The 22,659-nt window shown below is 35.0% G+C and overlaps 1 protein-coding gene across 2 annotated transcripts in view; it reads left to right on the forward strand.

Moving 5' to 3' along the window:
• The window catches only part of DNAJB4 (DnaJ heat shock protein family (Hsp40) member B4), a 45,300-nt gene extending 25,060 nt beyond the window's left edge, over positions 1 to 20,240 (forward strand). Inside the window, exons 1-3 of one of the 2 annotated variants that reach the window (XM_004758140.3) lie at positions 9,559 to 10,065; positions 16,592 to 17,160; positions 18,931 to 20,240. In XM_004758140.3, coding sequence (XP_004758197.1) covers positions 9,855 to 10,065; positions 16,592 to 17,160; positions 18,931 to 19,164 — 1,014 coding nt within the window. In that variant the 5' untranslated portion in view covers positions 9,559 to 9,854 and the 3' untranslated portion in view covers positions 19,165 to 20,240. Of the gene's footprint in view, positions 1 to 9,558; positions 10,066 to 16,591; positions 17,161 to 18,930 lie in introns of those variants that run through there. The other variant, XM_013059228.2, reaches the window with a different exon arrangement.
• Positions 20,241 to 22,659: the final 2,419 nt, after the last annotated feature.

The raw sequence follows: 22,659 nt of genomic DNA on the forward strand, positions 1-22,659 counted from the left end.
GCTTCTTCTCCCTCTGTCTGCCACTCCCCCCTGCTTGTGCTATCTCTCTCTCTGTGTCAAATAAATAAACAAAAATTCTTAAAAAAAAAAAATTCAGCATCTGAGTTCCAAACTTAAAACAGAAACTGCAGCAACAGGAACTAAGGCTAGAAAGATCTGACTCTAAAATCAAAGATACCTATTTTAAGGGGCATCTCCCAGGCTCAGTCAGTAGAGCATATGACTCAGTCTCCAGGTTGTGAGTTCAAGCTCCTCACTGAGTGTAGTGATTACTTAAAAAACAAAACAAAACAAAAACCCATATTTTAAAAATACAAACATTGGGGGTGCCTAGGTGGCTCAGTGGGTTAAAGCCTCTGCCTTCGGCTTAGGTCATGATCCCAGGGTCCTGGGATCGAGCCCCGAATCGGGCTCTCTGCTCAGTGGGGAGCCTGCTTCCCTCTCTCTCTCTGCCTGCTTCTCTACCTACTTGTGATCCCTGTCTGTCAAATAAATAAATAAAATCTTACTAAAAATAAAAAAAATTGTACCTTTTTTCCATGTATTTTCAAAATTTTAAGTGGACTCTATTCTTTTAGAGCAATTTTAGGTTCACAGCAAAATTTAGTGGAAGATGCAGAGGTTTCCCATAAACCTCCACACATGCACAATCCACCCCACCTCATTATCAATGTCTCTCACTAAATGGAACATTTATGTACAACTAATGAACTTATATTGATACATCCTTATCACCCATTAGGGTTCACTTCCAGTGTTGTACATTCTATGAGTTTGGACATGTGCCCACATTTCAGTATCATACAGAGTAGTTTCACTGCCCTTAAAAAAAAAAAAAAATTCCTCCATACTCTGTTTATCCTTCCCTTCCCACTAAACCCTGACAACCACTGATTTTTTTTTTTTTTTACTGTCACAAAGTTAAAAAAAAAAAAAGGTAGTTTTTCCTTTTCCAGAATGTCATATAGTATATAACCTTTTCAGACTGGTTTCTTTCACCTAGTAATATATATTAGGGTTCCACCAATGTCTTCCCATGGCTTGCTAGCTCATTTCTTTTTAGTACTGAATAATATTCCATTGTCTGAATGACTGTAGTTTATCACATTCACCTATAGAGGACATCTTGGTTGCTTCCAAGTTTGGGCAATTATGTATGAGGCTGCTGTACACATCCATGTGCAGGGTTTTGTGTAGACCTACATTTTCAGTTTCTTTGAGTAAGTACCAAGAAACATGACTGTGGGATCGTATGATAAGTGTATGTTTACTTTTCTAAGACACTACCAAATTATCTTCCAAAGTGTACCATTTTGCACACCCACCAACAATGAATGGTTGCTCTACATTCCTATTGCTTTACATCTTTGCAAGCAAGTGGTGTTGCCAGTGTTCTGGATTTTGGCCGTTCTAATAGCTGTCGTGGTATCTTTGTTTTTATTTGGATTTCACTGATGACATTTGATATGGAACATCATTTCATATGCTTATTTGCCCTCTGTGTATCTTTTTTGGTGAGGTTTCTGTTAGGTCCCTGGCCCATTTTTTAATTGGGTTGTTTGTTTTCTTGTTGAGTTTTAAGAGTTCTTTATATATTTTGTTTTGTATTGGTTTTCAATTTTTAAAATTTAAGTTCAATTAATTAACATATAATGTATTATTAGTTTCAGAGATACAGGCCTATGATTCATCTGTATAACACCCAGTGCTCATTAGATCACGTGCCATCCTTAATGTCCCTCACCTAATTACTCCATCCCCCCACCCCTTTCTCCTCCTGCAACCCTCAGTTTGTTTCCTACATTTAAGAGTCTCTTGGGGCGCCTGGGTGGCTCAGTGGTTAAGCCGCTGCCTTTGGCTCAGGTCATGATCTCGGGGTTCTGGGATCGAGCCCTGCATCGGGCTCTCTGCTCAGCAGGGAGCCTGCTTCCTCCTCTCTCTCTGCCTGCCTCTCTGCCTACTTGTGATCTCTTGTCCGTCAAATAAATAAATAAATAAAATCTTAAAAAAAAAAAAGTCTCTTATGGTTTGTCTCCCTCTCCGATTTCATCTTGTTTCATTTTTTCCCTCCCTTCCCCTATGGTCCTCTGTTCTCATATCAATGAGATCATACGGTAATTGTTTTTCTCTGATTTATTTTGCTTAGCATAATACCCTCCTAGTTCTATAGATGTCTTTGCAAATGGCAAGATCTTATTTTTTTAAAGATTTTATATATTTATTTGACAGGCAGAGATTACAAGTAGACAGAGAGGCAGGCAGAGAGGGAGGAGGAAGCAGGTTCCCTGCTGAGCAGAGAGCCCAATGCGGGCTCGATCCCAGGACCCTGGGATCATGACTTGAGCCAAAGGCAGAGGCTTTGACCCACTGAGCCACCCAGGTGCCCCAAGATTTCATTTTTTAATGACTGCATGATATTTCTGTGTGTGTGTGTGTGTGTGTGTGTGTGCACACCACATCTTCTTTATTCATTCATATGTCGATGGACATGTAGGGTCTTTCCATAGTTTGGCTGTTGCAGACGTTGCTCCTATAAACATTGGAGGTGCACATGCCCCTTTGGATCACCACATTTGTATCTTTGGGTAAATACCCAGTAGTGCAATTGTTGGGTCATAGGGTAGCTCTATTTCCAGCTTTTTTAGGAACTTCCATACTGTTTTCCAGAGTGGCTGCACCAGCTTGCATTCCCACCAACAGTGTAGGAGGGGTCCCCTTTCTCTGCATCCTCACCAACATCTGTAATTTCCTGACTTGTTAATTTTAGCCATTCTGATTGGTGTAAGGTGGTATCTCATTGTGGTTTTTGTTTATATTTCCTTGATGCCAAGTGATGTTGAGCATTTTTTCATGTGTCTGTTGGCCATTTGTACGTCTTTTTTGGAGAAATATCTGCTCATGTCTTCTGCCCATTTCTTGATTGGATTATATGTCCTTTGGGTGTTGAGTTTGATAAGTTCTTTATAGATTTTGGATACTAGCCTTTTATTTGATAAGACATTTGCAAATATCTTCTCCCATTTTGTCACAAGGTAAACAAGGTTCTTTATATATTTTGGGTAATAGTCCTTTATCAGATATGTCTTGTTTTTTTCTCCCAAGATTTTACTTAAATTCAGGTTGGTTAACATATATTGCAGTATCGTTTCAGGAGTAGAATTTAGTGATTCATCATTTACATATAAAAACCCAGTGATCATCTCAACAAGTGATCTCCTTAATGCCTATTTAGCTCATTCTCTTACCTGCCTCCCTTCCAGCAACACTCAGTTTGTTTATAGTTGAGTCTCCTGTTTGCCTCCCTTTCTGTTTTTATCTTATTTCATTTTTCCTTCCCTTCCCCTGTGTTAATCTGTTTTGTTTCCTAAATTCCCATATGAGTGAAATAATATGGTATCTGCCTTTCTCTGATTGACTTATTTCGCTTAGCATAATACCCTCCAGTTCCATCCACATCTTTGCAAATTCAGATGTCTTTTGAAATATTTTTGCCCAATCTGTGGCTTGTTTTCTCATTTTCTTGACAATGTCCTTCTCAGCAGAAAATTATAATTTTAATTCAGTCCAGCTTATCGATAGCTCTCTTTCATGCACTGTTCATTTGGTATTATATAAAGATCATTGCCAAACCCAAGGTCACCTAGGTTTTTTCATGTGTTCTAGGAGTTTTATAGTTTTGCATTTCACACTCAGGTCTGTGATCCATTTTGAGTTAATTCTTGTGAAAGATTTAAGATCTGCGTCTAGATTGATTCCTTTGCAAACAGATATCCAGTTGTTCTAGCACTATTTGTTGAAAAGACTGTTTTTTCTCCATAGTATTGCCTTTGCTCTTTTGTCTTAGATCAGTTGACTATATATATATGTGTCTATTACTGGGTTCTCTATTCTGTTCTACTGGACTATTTGCCTGTTCTTTCACCAATACCACAGGGTCTTAATTACTGTGTTTGAAACAGTATATTTGAGATTTGCATTTGAAATACAATGAATGCTACCTATGTGAAAGTTTAATGATCTTAAATATTAACAGAGTTAGGATGAGTAAGTAGCAAATATTAACTGGGGTATTTGGAAAGAGCCATTTATTCTTAGTTTGACAGCTGTTGTGTGTGGATGTATATGCTTGTAAATAAGGACATCTTATTATACCTATGGTGTGGTCATTTTTTTTCTAGGAAAAGTTCTAGTTCATATGATGAGATGAGATCATTGTCATTACAATAGTACTAACAGTTTCATAGTCCTCATATGTGCCAGTCACATTTAAGTGTTTCACACATTTATCTCATTTAATCCTCACAACAGCCCCTTGGAGGAGATATTATTGCTAATCCCACTTGACAGGTAAGGAAACTGACGAACAGGAAAGTTAAGTCCAAGACCACACAGCTAGTAAGTGGTATTGTCAGGACTCTCTAACCAAGCAGTCTGACTCCAAAATCTGTTTTTAACCACTATACTACCAATATTCCCTGGTGTTGCCCTAGCAAATTTTATAACAACTATTCAGCTATCTAAAGCACTTGTGAGAACAAGGTGTAAAAGAGCCTCAATTTGTAAGAAGTACTGGGGAATTGAAGTCACAATTTACTATAATTACTGAATGAGACATTTCTGGACTAAATGTACCCATTTAAGAATTAAATATCGACAGAAAAAGTTTCCAACGGGAGCATTGGTAAAATATTAGAAGTCATCTGTCTTTAAGTATTTCAGTGATGATCTGAATTTCAGTAGTGATTTCTTCTGAGACTCTGGAAGTCACGCTGTCTTTCTTCAAAATAATGAATTATGAACTGAGAAATGATTTGTGAATTGGATAAAAAAACAACTTTTTTATCGTATATTAATAAAACCAAAGTAGAAGGTGAAGATGGCATCAATTGAATGACTATTGATGTACTTTTAAGATTCTTTGTGTATGGTAAAGTGCTATTTTTAGCTGTCATGATCTAAACGTATATAATATTTTAAACTGTGATTATACCATCAAAAAGAACTCATACTTCTTATAAAAATAATTTATCTATAATTACTATGAAAGCATAATATCACAAATAAGGAAACTTTGCTAAAGTTTTTGAAAAAAAATATGTCATTAGAATTTTTACTTAATTCTGGCCCATGTGTCCCCTAAGATAGAGTGACACACTTCCTCCACATACATTACTGGGCACAAAAATTCTTAAACTGTGTTTTAAAAAACAACTCTGATAAAAAAAAATAATAAACACACTTAAGTTTTCTGAATTTGGTTGAAAAAATTAAAATCTCTTAAAATACATTGTAACTTACCTTCAGTTAGAGATGAATCAACCCTACCCCAGTATGAGACTTAAACTTGTGAACTATAAACATTAAGGAGAAAATTTCTTTGTGATTTTATTTATTTATTTATTTACTTACTTACTTATTTACTTACTTATTTATTTTTAAAGTAAGCTCTACACCCAATATGGGGCTTGAACTCATGACCCCATGATCAAGAGTCACAGGTCATGCCAATTGAGCCAACCACACATTTATATACCTATAAAATCATATAAGCAGGATTTATGTGATTTTAAGACAATATTTCAAATAGATTATTATGTAGGTTTTTTTGGCTTAGCATTTATTTTTACATTTATTTATTTATTTATTTGCTGAAGAGTCCATTTATGTGAGAGGGAGTGCAGGAACTGGGAGAAGAGGGAGAAACAGACTCCCCGCTGAGCAGGGAGCTGGATGTGGGGCTGGATCCTGGACTCCAGGATCATGACCTGATCCAAAGGCAGCCGTTTAACCGACTGAGCCATCCAGGTGCCCCTACTTTCACTTTTAAAAATATATATTTTTTAAAGATTTTATTTATTATTTATTTGACAGACAGAGATCACAAGTAGGCAGAGAAGCAGGTAGAGAGAGAGAGAGAGGAGGAAGCAGGCTTCCTGCCAAGCAGAGAGCCCGATGCGGGGCTCGATGCGGGGCTCGATCCCAGGACCCCGGGATCATGACCTGAGTTGAAGGCAGAGGCTTTAACCCACTGAGACACCCAGGCGCCCCATTAGTATTATATTTTTAAGTAAGCTCCATACCCAGCATGGAGCCCAATGCAGGGCCTGAACTCCAGACCCGGACTGAGATTAAGATCTGAGCTGAGATCAAGAGTTGGATGCCTTCACCCACCGAGCCACCCAGGCAACCAGAGAATTTTAGCTCTTAAAAAAAAAAAAGGATGTTTTTCCTCAGTAACCTGAATGTACTGTTTCCTTTTTCCCTGGGTCTACCTTGTTTCCTGGGATCCATGTTGTTTTTTTCTGCTAACTTGACACTGAAGTAGTGGAGGGGTAGTCGGGCTTCCCTAGCTTTGGGTATGAGTTGGCCTTGATCCCCACCACCACCTCCTGATGCTGCCATATTTATTTTCTTTATTGAAGTACAGTGGTCACACAATATTGCATTAATTTCAGGTGTACAACATAATGATTCAGCAACTCTTTATGTTGCGCTCACCACAAGTGTAGCCATCATGTGTTAATATACAATGCTATTATGTTACCACTGACTATATTCCCTATGCGGTACCTTTCATCCTTGTGACTTACTCATTCCATACATATAATATCTTCTTTATCCATTCATCTGTGAATGGACACTTGGGTTGCTTCCCTATCTCGGGGACAGCAAATAATGCTGTAATTAATATGTGGGTGCATGTATCTTTTTGAATTACTGTTCTTCTTTCCTTTGAATATATACCCAGCAGTGGAATTACTGGATTGTGCGGTATTTCTAATTTTAAATACCTGATGAAGCTCTGTACTATTTTGTGCAATGGCTAACCAATATACATTCTTACTAACAGTGCACAAGGGTTCTCTTTTCTCCACATCTTCAGCAACATTTGTTATTTCTTGTCTTCTTGATATTAGCCATTCTGACTGGTGTGAGGTAGTATCTCATTGCGATTCTGATTTGCATTTCCCTGATGATCAGTGATGCTGGATATCTTATCCTGTGTCTGTTGGCATTGTTCCCAAACGTTTGAAAGAATTATTTACACTACTCATTTTATCAAAATCTAGCTAGACTGTTTTATATTATTTAAAATTATAAATGCTACCTTATTAAGCTGAAATTTCAAAGTTGAGGTGACTTCTTGCTTTCCAAATTTAGCACTATGATTCTTTTTTGTGTGTATATTTGAAGAAATATGAAAATCCTTTATCACCCTTCTCTATGTGTGGAAAGTCAGATTTGTTTCCACTTGTCAATATGTAATGCATTTTTCAGAAATGTGAAAGATTTAGTCTTTGGGTTTTAAAATCCTTTAATATGTCAAGTCCTGATAATATTTCTAACCATCTGAAAATGACTGACTCAGATAAGAATCTGTTTTTCTTTCCTCTCAGTATTACCTACCAGAACAATTCAGAGTTTTCACATATAGTAATAGTCAGTGTTCCTTTGGTAGTGAGTATTTAAATGAGCAATTAATTCTAGAAAAGGCGATTTTTATTATATTTTTACTCTAGATGCTGATCATTGCATTGGACTTCAACTTGCATTTTTTTTTTTTAAGGAGTTTTAGGGTGACTTTGGATATTAGCATTTTTCTCCAAGCTTTTTTGAATTTGAATGGTTAACCTTTTGACATGGAATATTCCTTGGTGGGACTAAAACATTTGAATAGCTAGCTGACCAACCTCTGTAACCTATAAATAGGCTAGACAGATGCTATACATTTCTAATACCAAAGTATTTTTAAAGGAGAGAGTTTTGAAAAATAGGAAATCCTATCTATCAAATGTACAAAGATGAATGTTCTGAAAGAATTGCTGAATCATGAATGTAAAGCTGCTTGGCATATAAATTAGATGTTCCCATATCTTTAAAGTTTAACATGTGATCATTAACTTTTCATCATACTCTAAACATACCTAATCCTAGCTATCAAATGTACAAAGATGAATTTTTTTTAAGATTATATTTATTTATTTGACAGACAGAGATCACAAGTAGGCAGAACATGGTGGGGGAAGCTCCCTGCTGAGCAGACAGCCCTATTCAGGGCTTGATCCCAGAACCCTGGGATCATGACCTGACCTGAAGGCAGAGGCTTTAATTCACTGAGCCACCCAGGCACCCCAAAAATGAACGTTCTGAAAGAATTGCTGAGTCATGAATGTAAAGTTGCTTGGCATATAAGTAGGTTTCCATATCTTTAAAGTTTAACATGTGATCATTAACTTTTCATCATACTCTAAACACATATGTACATTTCCTTTTCCTTTACATGTTCTTTTTTTCTTTTAAATTTTACAGATTTAAACTATTTATAGGGCTTTGTGCAATTCTTTTCACATTTTTTATGAGCCCATCTTTTCATTATATTAGAAATGGGAACATTTTTGAACAGAGGACAAAACAATATAGGAGAGAAAAGATGAGTAATATACATTGAAAATATTTCTCATAAGCATCCAAAAAAGAAATATATATACATATATAAAAGCAGACATCGAAAGAGTATGTAAATGAGAGGATATAGTCTTTGTTAACAAAAAAAAAAACACAAAACTATAACAAATAAACGTAAGTATCAGAAAAAAAAGGAAATATACTAACATTTAGCAGGGATTACCTAGAGTGGTATGATGGGTTTTTACTTTGTACTTTTTTCTTCTTTTTTCCTTCTGTGTTTTCCAAAACCTTCAGCAATGAGTATTGCTATTTATAATTAGGGAAATGTGTTTTCAAAAGAAAAAAATACTTCTCATATCACTGCCCTGTAAATAGCATATCCAGTTTTTAAGATGATCCAGTCAAGGTCTTATAAGAAACATGAGTATTTACTGTCTGTAACCTGATACTTGTCTTCTATCTTTCCTGCAGCACAAAAATTCTTTAAATAGTGACCCTAGGAATTGGGTGGAGGCGGGGAGGGGCTGAGAAGCGGGCTCTCATTCTGTTTTTGCTGAAGTAACTAAAATCAGATATGAAGCTTTCACAAATATTTAGTTTGCCAGAACTATTAACTCTTGTATACTACAAAAAACTAGTTAAAACCACTAGCTAAAATAGTATTTAAGTCCCTTACTGCTTTTGATGTTTATGGTATGTGGCCTTTACAATGTGAAATTAGTTAAGTTGACTTCCTGGCATTTCTGATTGCTAGACCCCAGGAATTCTAAAAATGATGCAAATTATCTGAAAATTTTAATTTAAACAAACCATATTTTGGTATTGTATATCTTTCATTTGGATAACTTGAAATAAAAATTAAAATACCTAAAATAAGTTCAAGGGTACCTTTATTTGTATAATACCTTTAATTTATTTTAACATAGGATGCCTAATGGCTATAATTATCTTTGCTGTTTTTTCACCTACAGGAGAGTGAGTAAATATGTAGTTATGACCTGCTATGCTGAAATAATGGGTTTTTGAATCCACTTAGCTTCTTAAAAAGGAAATAAAACTGGGAAAGCCAGAAGGAAAAGGAATAGTTAATCCTGGAGGAGGAGAAAACCTAGCTCAGTACTTTGACTAGAGGCAGCTGGGGAAGTGACGTCCTGTAGCATTTGCTGTTCTAGAAAGTACAGAGACACGTAGTGAAAATGGGAGGATCTAGAAGGAGGCCGTCTCCTGTGTAGTGTATATTTATCTGTAAGTGAGCCTTTGGGGAAGGAATTAAATACAGAGACGCGGTTTGCTTGCTGCCTTAAGACAGCGAAGCTGAATTGCTGATTTGCTTTAACTTTTAAAATACCCAGCTTGGTTTATTTTTCTTAGAATCGTACTGCTAAGACTGGGGACGCTGTTTTCTTTCACAAAGGGAAATCTAAGTTCATTTCAAGGCATTCGAAATGGGGAAAGACTATTATTGCATTTTGGGAATTGAAAAAGGAGCTTCAGATGAAGATATTAAAAAGGCTTACCGAAAACAAGCCCTCAAATTTCATCCGGACAAGAACAAATCTCCTCAAGCAGAGGAAAAATTTAAAGAGGTCGCAGAAGCTTATGAAGTATTGAGTGATCCTAAAAAGAGAGAAATATATGATCAGTTTGGGGAGGAAGGTAAGTATGCCTTGTATATCTTTTGGTCTCTCTGGCTCTGTCTCACTCTCTCTCTTTTTTCCCCCTCTCTTTCAGCCTTCTGGTTATCTTTAAATTCAATTCTCAGACATCGAAAGTAGAAAGAAAAATAATGGATAAAAATAAGATTTCATCTTTGAGCATCTGAATGAATGTTATTACATAGCTGGGAATGAAATGTACTCGTTTGCCTTTTTTAAGTTTTGGCATTTTTAAATACATATTTATTCTGCCACTAGATTTATAATGTTCACATTGTGTATTTGAAAAGAAACCTTACATTCCCATACTCATTAATGAATTGTGTCAAAAGTCTTATGCAACCTGTTTTGTATTCTAATGAATTTTCTGCCATAACCAGTATAAGCCCTTAAAATGGTAAGACTGGCGGTTCAAATTTTGGGTAGTTTATATTTTATTCACAAAAACAAAAGAAGTGTTTGCCTTTCTGATAGTAATTTAATTTAGATTGAACAGGAGAGATTCGTCTCTCTGAGAAGCAGAAGGCCCAGGCATTTAGCTCTAGTTGTTTTTGGCATTCCGCCTGGAGAGGAAAGAATTTTCCTGATGTCATAAAATACCAGAACAAGTTTTTAGCTTAATTGTAAACAGTAATTGTGTGCCAAGAAAATGAGATCTCAGAAATACAATTTTTGACCTAAAATGGCCACCTAGTTAGCACAATTATTGATTTACTTTTAGGTAACATTTCTTTGGAAATTTTACTATCTAGGTATAGAGGAAAGCACGACAACTTCCCTTTCCTCTCCCTGCCATACTTTTGTTTCTTTCATTGTGAGATCAGAAACTAATTGAATACAGTAAATGAGGGTTATTAAGATTATCCTTTTATCATTCTGTATTTTAAATTAAGTTTGTCCATCATTTCCATATAAATGTAGCTATAAGGTAAGACTATTTTAAATCGCTAATTAACAGCAACAACAAAAACACTTTAATTCCTACAGATTCTGGGATTTTCAACATTTTGAATCAGGACTAAGTTACTTCATTAATTTTTTTTCTCCCAAAATATTCTTTTAAATCATTGTATCATTCTTGGTCTCCTTTATCACATTTAACATAAAGTTTTCTTAATCAGAAATACATCCTAATTTACAGTGAAGCAGTAACTATTCATTTTGAGTTAAAAAACTAAATTTATCTAAGCAGTTTGATTGTGTAAACGGTTTTTGGGGTTTTTTTTTCCCCCTCTTCCTTTTTTGATTTATTTTGTTTTTCTTTTTGATCTGAGTAGCCAAAAATTGCAATTTCTGTTCTTGGTTTTGGTGTGATGAGGACCTGCAGTGTCAGGTTCTTCCAAAGTCAATATTGAAAAAGGCAAGTAATGACCAGTTCAATTCTGCTTGTTCCTGATGGCTGTACTAATCAAAATACTATGATTTGGTTCATTTTGAAAGCTAAGCAGGATTCTGAGGTACTACAAACAATATGCTCTTTCTAAAAAGTTATTTGTAATTTTGTAAGGGAATCTACAACCATTCCCCCTCCCTGAAAAAGCAGATAGCCACTGCTTAAACCACATCTCATTGACAGCTCAAGTTTGTTTATAACTAAGCCATAGAATTCAGTATTTTCTAAGGATATTTATCTTCAGAATTTTCAAGTCATCAAATGATACATTTTTCTTAACATTACCTCTTAATAGGTTTTTCCTCTTAATATCTCTTGATACTGCTTAACATTACCTCTTAAATAGTTTTTTCCTTGAGTGCTGTTTCTCTAGTTTGATGCTCACTGATCATTATCAGTGGATGAATTTTTTTAAAAAATGAAAGCAATGTCATTTGTGTACCCTGAATTTTTTTTTTTTTTTGGTTCTTGAGTCAGATAACTGATACAAGCAATAGAGGTAATAGGGAACAAAAGGTGTTTTAAAGCACTGAAATATATTCAGGAATATTCTCTAGTTATGAGTGACTTCAGAATATAGTTAAATGAAAATTATTTGATTATTTTTTAGAAATTATTCTTCCTTTACAGAAAAGCATTATGTTTATTTGCTCTTTATTCAGAATAGTTCATTTATACTTTGGGAAAATCCCTTTTAGGTATACTGTTTTAATGTGGAAAAATATTTTTTGTCTTTGCCTTTCATTGGTCAGTTTGTGCCTATAGGCGTGGTTCCATCACCCAATGTGTTCTCCAGTAGTAACAAAACACTGAATTTAAGGATTGTGGAGCTATTAGTAATTTACGTAATATACGCCTTAACACCCCCCCCCCTTATTACACTGTTTTTCAAGGCGTGGGACAGTGGGTACAGAAACCATGAACTGTGAAGTGTATGAGTTGAACAAGCTAAATTTACATAGTTAGAAAATAAGAGAGGGGCCCGTGGGTGGCTCAGTTGGTTAAGTGACTGCCTGCAGCTCAGGTCATGATCCTAGAGTCCCAGGATCGAGTCCCACATTGGGCTCCCTGCTCAGCAGGGAGTCTGCTTCTCCCCCTGACCTTCCACTTCTCATGCTTTCTCTCTCTCGCTGAAATAAATAAAGAAAATCTTCAAAAAAAAAAAATAGAAAACCAGTGATCCAGTTTATTCATGTTTTGAAAATCTGTAATATCCACAATTTTAAAGGTTGGGTTTAAAAAAGTTTGGATAAAAATAGAGATGTTTTAAATTTACTATATGACCCAGCAGTTCCACTCATAGGAATCTATAAAAGAGAAATGAAAACATAGATCCACAAAAAGACATGTACATGAATGCTCAGAACAGCATTATTTGTAATGGCCCCAAACTGGGAACAATTTTAAAGTACTATCATTAAGTGAATAGATAAACAGAAAGTGGCATATACGTATGTGTACACACACCCACACACATGCACAGACACATGTATACCCTAGAATACTACTTAGCAATTGAAAACATTGATTTAATAAAACATGCTACAACATGCATGAACTTAAAAACTATGCCAGATAACAGAAGTCAAATTGTCAAAGGCTACATATTCTATGATGCCATTTATATGAAATGCATGGAAAAGGCACAGGTTATAGAGAAAGAAAGCAGATCAGTGAGTTGCTTAGTGCTGGAAGTGGGGGCAGAGGTTAGTTACAGATAGAAATTAAGAAAGCTTGTCGGGTTGATGGAAATGATCTATAACTGGGCTGCGATGATGGCTGCAGAACTCTACAACTTCACTAAAATCACTGAATTATATCTTTGCAATGGGTTAATTTTACAGTATATAAGAAATAAAGCTATTTTTAAAAAGGGAGAAATGTTCTCCATACTTGAACCATTTGAAAACAAAAAAATAACAACTACATAAATTTAAAATTGGATTTTGAACCTGTCTCTCCTAGAAAGTTTGAGGTTTAGTTCTGAATTGTTCAGTGGATATGAACAGAAGTTTGCATTAAAAGATTGAAAAAAAAATTTTTAGTAACACATCCTTACAATATCCTAGTTCTCTAACATTTCTTTTTCTTTATGCCCCCGCTTTTTTTTTTTTTTTTTTTTTTTTGGTTTATAGTTTACTCAATAACTTTTATTAAATACTGAAATACTGAAAGGTAGTATTTAATGATCAAACTTGTGTTCAGTCTATTAATCTATACCAGCTTGCTTCTTTAGTTCTTTAGTTTACATAGTTAACCAACTATGTATTTTTAAAAATAAGTTGGATTTTTGTGAGTCAAAGCTGCTTAAAGGATCTCATTATGCTAGTAACTCTGTATGTCTTGCTATAAATCTATAGATTTTTACATATCAGATCTCCTTAAAGTAAGAGTTATTAAAATCCTAATTTTTTTTTCTTTTAAATCCTAATTCTTCTCCAGTGCTGCTGCTTTTGACACACTTTCAACTAACTAGTGGAAATCATGGTTATAGATTGTATACCGAACATATATTTATTTTTGGATTGCAAATTGGTTGGTTGGTTTTAAATAATAGCAGTCTTTCTATAGCATAGGCAAATGTTGATTCTAGAGCATATTCCTTGACACGCAAAGTGATGATGGTGTCTAGAAAACATTTTGGAGAGCAGAGGGAATCCAATCGAATATTAAAAATTTTCCACAAGCAGTCAAAACTGCTGTTGACTGTATGGTTGATAAAATGCTTGGTACAATTCAAGTGCTAGGCAAGGCAGTCCTTGCATAATAATTCATGTTATATTGTTGTGACTTTTGGTAGAATTTTTTGCAGTCATTATATAGCAGTCTGTCCTTTATCTAAGCTATGTACTTGACTGTTTAGTGTCAAGGAAAACGTCAAAGTTTCATTGGAGCCTTCACGTCAGATTTGATAAATGTCATTCAGACTGTAACTCTTCTCAGGGACTCTGTAATCCTGATTGAGTTACCAATTTTGGCAGAGGAGGGAAAAGGTTTTAGGGAAAACCCAAACCCATAATAAAAAAACTTAAAATGTTATTCCTTCTTTTCATGAATTTATCATAAGTCCAAAACATTTAGATATTGACTTGTAGAGAGTGAGATTGGGCTAGCTAATTTACTCAATTTATGTTATTAACTCTCTGTTAAACTATTATACTCTATTATATTTGTGGGATGAAAAATGAAATGATGGAAGTAATTTAAGCATTGGTTTAGTCACATTGATCATGACCTTGAATTATATACCTAAGCTATCATTTGTAAAATTCTATCTCTAGCTTTTTTTTTTTTGTTTTTTTTTTTTTTAACATTTGGAGTTATAACTGAACTGCTAAAATTTATAAAAAGAAATTTGGGGCGCCTGGGTGGCTCAGTGGGTTAAGCCGCTGCCTTCGGCTCAGGTCATGATCTCAGGGTCCTGGGATCGAGTCCCGCATCGGGCTCTCTGCTCAGCAGGGAGCCTGCTTCCTCCTCTCTCTCTGCCTGCCTCTCTGCCTACTTGTGATCTCTCTCTGTCAAATATAAAAAGAAATTTGTATGAGCTGCATGTTAAAAGTCCTTGTTCTGCTTTTGCTGGTCATTCTCTTTCTATAAGGGATATCCTAACTGCTCTTTGGATATATCATTTAATACATATTTTGACAGTTTACAGATTATTAGACTTTCCTTGGTCTTTCCAGATTTCTGTTCATGGATGAAGGTAAAAATGTAAACAGCTGAGACTGTTGGATGACACAGAATATAAGCATACCTTTTAATAGAAGAAGACAAATAGAACAAAACTAAGTCTCTTTGAAAGCATGCTGAGTATAATTTTTTTATTATTAAGTCTCAAATGTGTATGTGTGGTTATACTTTATATTTATATTGCTATATATTATACTCTATATTGCTTTTGCTTTTGCCTCTTTTCTATCCTGATACTCAAGACACCTTTTAAAGTTTAAATAGACTTTAAGAACTAGTTCATTCTCTATTCAATAAATACAAGCACCTATCATTTTCACCCTGTATATGTGAGCAATGCAAAAATGAATTAAAATATATTTCCTGCCCTCAAATTACTATTTGAACATATTAGAATCGCTTAGTTTAATCTCTAGGACTTATCACAGTTTTAAGATTTTTATATTTTCTTCCTGCTTGTTTCCTTTGTCAGGAACTCCTGTAACAGTCATTCACAATCTTTGCTACTGCTGTAATGATATAAATCCTTGCCAGTATTGATCCCTTAAAAGATCACTTACTAATGTTTTATGGGTTTTAATAGAACCTTGCTTTGGTATGTAACAGAAAATGCTAATTCAAATATGTGATTGCTTGTGAGCTACATATTACTTACCCGAACCTTAAAGAATAGGGTCAGATGTCACTATCTTGGTGTCTGAAGCGAGTTGTCCACAATAGGCAGAAATCACCAGTCCAAAGGACTAACATGTCAAGAGGGTTTACAATGCTTGATTTTAATCTTCTTTTTACATACTGTTTGAAATTAATGCCATTACATGGTAAGCCTAGATAAACAATTTTGTTAGCTAGAATAGGGATAATAATTTTGGAGTCTAAAAAAACATTTTTCATACAGTGTCCTATTATTAGAATTTTTTCCCTTTCTGCCACAGAAAGAGTTCATTTTAATTAACTCTTCAGTAAAAGTACTGAAATAAAGCTAGTTAGTATGAAGATGGTATTTTATATTGTTGATTATGCTCACTGATTATAATGGCACTTAACGATTTAGGTCATGCATTTTGCATTGATTACCAAAGACCTATTTCAATTGACATCTTTTGAAAACTTACATTTATACGCTTTAGATTGTCCAACCAGTAGTTTATGAGATAAGAAGTTTCTGGCTTTATTTTATTTACCAGTGGAACAAAGACTCAGGAATAAATTGTCACTAAACATGGGGATTTGGAGGAAGAATTTGAAAGCTAAAAGTTGACCTTAGGATGGAATGGTCAAAAGTTAGGTAACTGTTCTGCATTTAGTCCTAATGGCATTTCTGGCCAATTTATTAATAGATTGTAGCCTAAGTTGGCCAAAGTTTGTTAGTAATACAGTTTTTACAGGTTTCACTTTCAAGAGTTGCAAGCTTTTTCCTAATCATGTTTATTTGTTCGTTTAGGATTGAAAGGAGGAGCAGGAGGCACTGATGGACAGGGAGGTACCTTCCGGTACACTTTCCATGGCGATCCTCATGCCACATTTGCAGCATTTTTTGGAGGTTCCAACCCCTTTGAAATATTCTTTGGAAGACGGATGGCGGGTGGTAGAGAGTCTGATGAAATGGAAGTAGATGGAGATCCTTTCAGTGCTTTTGGATTCAGCATGAACGGATATCCAAGAGACAGAAATTCTGTGGGGCCTTCCCGCATCAAACAAGATCCTCCGGTTATTCATGAACTTAGAGTATCACTTGAAGAAATATATACTGGTTGTACCAAACGGATGAAGATTTCTCGAAAAAGGTTAAATCCTGATGGAAGGAGTTATAGATCTGAGGACAAAATTCTCACCATCGAGATTAAAAAAGGGTGGAAAGAAGGCACCAAAATTACTTTTCCAAGGGAAGGAGATGAAACACCAACTAGTATCCCAGCAGACATTGTTTTTATCATTAAAGATAAGGATCACCCCAAATTTAAAAGGGATGGATCAAATATAATTTTCACTGCTAAAATTAGTTTACGAGAGGTAAGTTAGTAGGACTTGGGATTCTGAAACCAAACAGAATTATGCCTCCAGTCTTAGGGAATGTATCTAAATAATAGCTAATATTTATTAAATGTTTAGTACACATTATTTTTTAAGTTCTCATGAGAACCCTCCAGAGGTGGAGCACCTGGGTGGCTCAGTCATTGGGTGTCTGCCTTCAGCTCAGGTCATGATCCCGGAAACCTGGGATCGAGCCCTTCCCGCTGAGCGGGAAGCCTGCTGCTCCCTCTCCCATTCTCCCTGCTTGTATTCCCTCTCTCTCTATCAAATAAATAAATTAAATCTTAAAAAAAAAAAAAAGAATCCTTCAGAGGTAGTACTACTATTATACCTCTTTTATGGATAAGATTATATTTTCTAAGTTTAGTTACCTGTACTAACAATTTAAATGCCAACTTGAAGTGCTAACCAGATTATGTACTAGGAAGCCTAATACTGGCTTTACACTACTCAAATTTTATAGGTATGTTTTATGAGCTGTGCATTGTAATTGAAGTCGATGTATAAGATTTTTTCTAAAATTGTTAATTTGGAGTAATAATTATATAACCAAAAAGATATTAATTTAAAATAATTTATAAGCATACTGCTTTAATATATGAGTCCTTATTTGTTCTATTTTTAGACATTTTTCAAATTGGATTATAATCCTGCAAAAATGGCCATGTCAGTTATCTGCTTAAAATGCTTAAATGAGGGCGCCTGGGTGGCTCAGTGGGTTAAGCCTCTGCCTTCAGCTCAGGTCATGATCTCAGGGTCCTGGGATCGAGTCCCACATCGGGCTCTCTGCTCAGCAGGGAGCCTGCTTCCTCCTCTCTCTCTCTCTGCCTGCCTCTCTACCTACTTGTGATCTCTGTCTGTCAAATAAATAAATAAAATCTTTAAAAAAAAAAATGCTTAAATGATCCCACATACATCTACCATAAAGTCCAGACGTTTAAGCTTAAAATGAAAGGTCATTTTCAATCTGATTTCTACCCATAAATGTTTATGCATTTCCCTAAGTTTGCTCTATTATTATCTTATATACATTTATGTCATCATCTGAGTTCTAAACTATGGAGCACTGTTGTTCCTTACTCTGCCTTGAAACCCGCTACTGGTTTAATGTTTAGCTCAAGTATTCTGTACTCTCAGAAGCTAAGGGGGGTAAGCTGGGTGCTCTTTGTCTCACAAGAGACTTCTGCACCTCTGTGCTAACGTTATACTGTATTATTATTTCTGGTTTGCTTCTGAGTTCCTTGAGCATTCCCTGAGCTGGGATCTGTGTTCATGGTCCCTAAGCTCAGTATCTAGAAGGAATGTGTGGCATATAGTAGCACTCAGTAAACATTTGTTGACTAAACTAATAAAATGTATTTCTTATCGTAACATTTTCTTTCCAAAGAAGTAGGTAGTTGCTCTTATTCTAATTCCCCTCACTCCTAAATTTCTCCCTCTTCTCTTGTCCAGCTCCATCCCTGCATCTTGAATGTTGTAAAGGCAACCTCCATTTCATTTCAAGACAATGTGGAAGACCTTTACTTTTTCCTTTCATTTCCTTCCCTTTCCCTTCTCCTTTCCTTCTTTTGTTCTATGTCTGATCATGCATGACCTGAAGGGATTTTTTTAATAGGGGACAAAGTCTTCAAATTATTGATATGCTTTTGGAGGTTAAGGTTTTACCTTACGGTTTCATCCTTTATACCGAGTTTTGTTGTTGAGTTTTTGAAGTTCTGAAGTTTGTTAATTTTATTTGGTCTCTTTTAGGCATTGTGTGGCTGCTCAGTTAATGTGCCAACCATGGATGGAAGAACCATACCTATGTCAATAAACGATATTGTGAAGCCTGGAATGAGGAGAAGAATTATCGGATATGGGCTGCCGTTTCCCAAAAATCCTGACCAGCGTGGTGACCTTCTAATAGAATTTGACGTGTCCTTCCCAGATACTATATCCTCATCATCCAAAGAAGTACTTAGGAAACATCTTCCTGCCTCATAGAATGAAAAACTTTGTTACCCATATTTTGATAAGGCACTGAAAATATAAAAGGACTGGCAGTTTACTGATGTAGATGTGAATTCTGTATAAAGATGTGTAAATTATCTTGAGGATTCATTAAATTGCATGAATAGAGACGGGTCAAATAAATAGGCAAAAGGGATTTTTACAGTTAGAGATGAAGACACAACCGTTCACTGTATTTTATTTCATTTCTCCCAAATCAGAAATTTTTAGTATTTTGCTTACATGTAAAATTTGTTTTTGTGGAGTTAGTGGATATATTTCTAATAAAGTACTAGACTATCCAAGTACTTTATTTCTTTTATTTTTACATTGTCAGTATGATAGTTTCTCATTTTTAATGGAAATTTAAGTTCTTAACTTACCTACACATGTGATATATGTTTCTAGAAAATAAAAACCCAAGTAATTTGGAAATGTGGTTAACTAGATTTAAATCTCCAACTGAAATGTTGCTATAGGGCTGGGACCCATAAAAGAATATCCTAATGCATATGTTTTACCATTTTGGTTTTTAAAGTATGCTGTAGCATTTCTTAATAACATGGTTGTAATGTTCTTAAGGCACACCTTTTCATCATAAAGAGTAAATTATTGGCAATTTATCTCCCGTGGAAATCCCAATTGCCTGAATTACTGATATTTTAGAAATAGGCTGTTTTTAAAATGCCATATGTAATTTTATGCAAGTTGACTATATATCTTGGACTTAATAAATTATAGGCACATTTTATTGTCCACTAGTTTAAAATAACTTGTTTAATAATAAATGTGTTTTTAGAGGAAATATTGTTACTTGGAATTAATTTTCCAATTACACAATCTTCTATAACTTACTCATCCTATGCTATATGTATCTTATGCAATTTCCCTAAAAAGAATAAACTACCACTATGGTGTTAAACCAAAATATGGGGAAAATAAACACTAACTGCTGCTTATGAATGACATTGCTACTATTGTTATGCATATAAATATTTTACTTTTTCATATGTATAGATTGCATTTCTTGGGTGTTTTAATTTTTTAAATATATTTGCGTTTAAAAATTATTTTGCTTTCTTTTTTTTTTTTTTTTGACCACAGTAAGAATGATGTCTTGAAACAAAGTTTTGGTTCAAAAGTAGCTTTTAAGGTGACTGATCTATGTACAAGGTACACTGGATCCTATCACCCTTCAGCAGAGTACAAGGATTCTTTTAGAGATATAGTAAATGGGCTCTAATCACCACATACTTTATAGCCTTACTGCATTGTAACTGACATGCCATAAAGCTTAGCTTTTTAAAAGTATATTGTTCAGTGGTTAGTATATTCACAGAGTTGTGTAACCACTAAATCAGAACATTTTTCATCACCTGAGGAAGAAACTCCGTATCCGTTAGCACTCACTTCCTATTCTTCAGTGTCTGGGGAATACAAATCCACTTTCTGTCTCTACAGATTGGTCTATTCTGGGCATCTAGTACAATTGGGATCAAAGAATATGTGGTTTTCTTCCCTCATTCTCTCTCACTTAACATGATGTTTTCACGTACATCCATGTTGTATCATGTATCAGTATTTTGTTCTTTTTTTTTTACGGCCAAATAATGTTCCATTCTATGGAGATAACCACTTTTTACTTTTACATTTATTAGCTGATGGACATTTAGGTTATTTCCTCTTTTTGGCTGTTGTGAATAATGTTGCTATGAATTTTTTTTTAATAAGATGTGATTTTTTCTCTTTTTTTTTCTTAAAGATTTTTATTTATTTATTTGATAGAGATCACAAGTAGGCAGAGAGGCAGGCAGAGAGAGAGGAGGAAGCAGGCTCCCTGCTGAGCAGGGAGCCTGACTTGGGGCTCAATTCCAGACCCTGAGATCATGACCTGAGCCGAAGGCAGAGGCTTTAAACCACTGAGCCACCCAGGTGCCCCACTATGAACATTTTGCACAAGTTTCTGTGTACATAACTTTTCCATTTTCTTGGGTATATATATCTAAGAATAGAATTGCTGAGACTAAGCATATGCTTTAGTTGTAAATGGAACCTGGCTGGCTCAGTTGGTAAAGCATGCAACTCTTGATCTTGGGGTTGTGAGTTTGAGCCCCATGCTGGGTGTAATGGTTACTAAAAATTAAAAAAAAAAAAAATGTTGAAAATGCCAGAGAATTCAGCTAATCATACTTACTACTCCACCTAATTAATAAATAATTCCTTTATTATTTTGTTCTCTGAACAACAGTTTAAACTCTTATAAGGGACGCCTGGGTGGCTCAATTGGTTAAGCATCTGCCTTTGGCTAGGGTCATGATTTCAGGGTCCTTGGATGGAGCCCCACATTGGGCTCTCTGCTTGGTGGGGAGCCTGCTTCTCCCTCTCCCTCTGCTGCTCCCTCTGCTTATACTCTGTCTCTCTGTCAAATAAATAAATAAAATCTTTAAAAAATAAAACTCCTTAGGGAAGAATGTCACAAAAATATTCTCACAGGTCTAAAGAGAGCTGAAAAGCATCAGTAAACCCACTGTCACTTATTGCAATTTTTTTGATTAAGCATTTTCTTCCAAGTTAAATAAAGGATTTATAGACTAGGTAAATGGATAATCTTTGGATTAAAAAGTATTTTTTGAAGTACAGAATTATTCTTTTAGTAGTAAAAAAATTAATTTTCATTGCTATATAGAAACAGTATGCCAGTATCTTTCTTGCCTTAAAGGATACTGATAATGCCTTAGCATGTAGTTGGTTCCCAATTTTTATTTGTTGAGTGCTGAATTAATGTAAAAATTGAGTTTGAAGTTTTCTTATTTATGTAAATTATGAAAGTACTTTTGGTTTTATTTATTTATTTATTTAGTCCTTTTGATTTAAAAAAATGTTCTCTTTCAATTCAACCTCGAATTCAGATACCCAAAATAGTTTGGCAGTGTTGGAGATGGTAGTAAGCAAATTGATAGAGATGTTTATCTTTCCTACCAGAAAAACCAGATTGCTTATGTTTTATAATTAGGATGTCTTTAGGCAAGGTGTGAACTGTTGTGTTGTCACTGACCTAACAATCTCAACTGTGTTATATGAAGCCACTTCACACATTTAGTTCATTTACTTCGCTGCCTCTGAACGCATCTGAGTTTGTGACCTTTCATCTTTTAGCTCATTACTTCTGCCTATTATTAGCCTTTCTTGGGGGCAAGGAATTGAAAATACTTTTGTTTATTTTTAAGAAAAAATATAACTAGTTATGATGGAAAAAATGAAATTAATATATGTGATTAGACTTGGTAAATGGCTTAGAAGTAATTATTCTTGTATTCTAAGGACTATTAACCTCACAGTGTTAAGCTTAAACATTACCCAGAATCTAATACAATGGTTATGCAACGGTGTGTAGTGTAGTGTACTTACCTATATACTTGGCTTTTATACATATATATTCCCACTTTATGGAGAATTATAGAAAGATATATGGTTTGTTACTTTTACATT

The sequence above is a fragment of the Mustela putorius genome, unplaced genomic scaffold, assembly GCF_011764305.1.
Source record: "Mustela putorius furo isolate JIRA1106 unplaced genomic scaffold, ASM1176430v1.1 tig00003853_pilon_pilon_pilon, whole genome shotgun sequence".
NCBI lineage: Eukaryota > Metazoa > Chordata > Mammalia > Carnivora > Mustelidae > Mustela > Mustela putorius.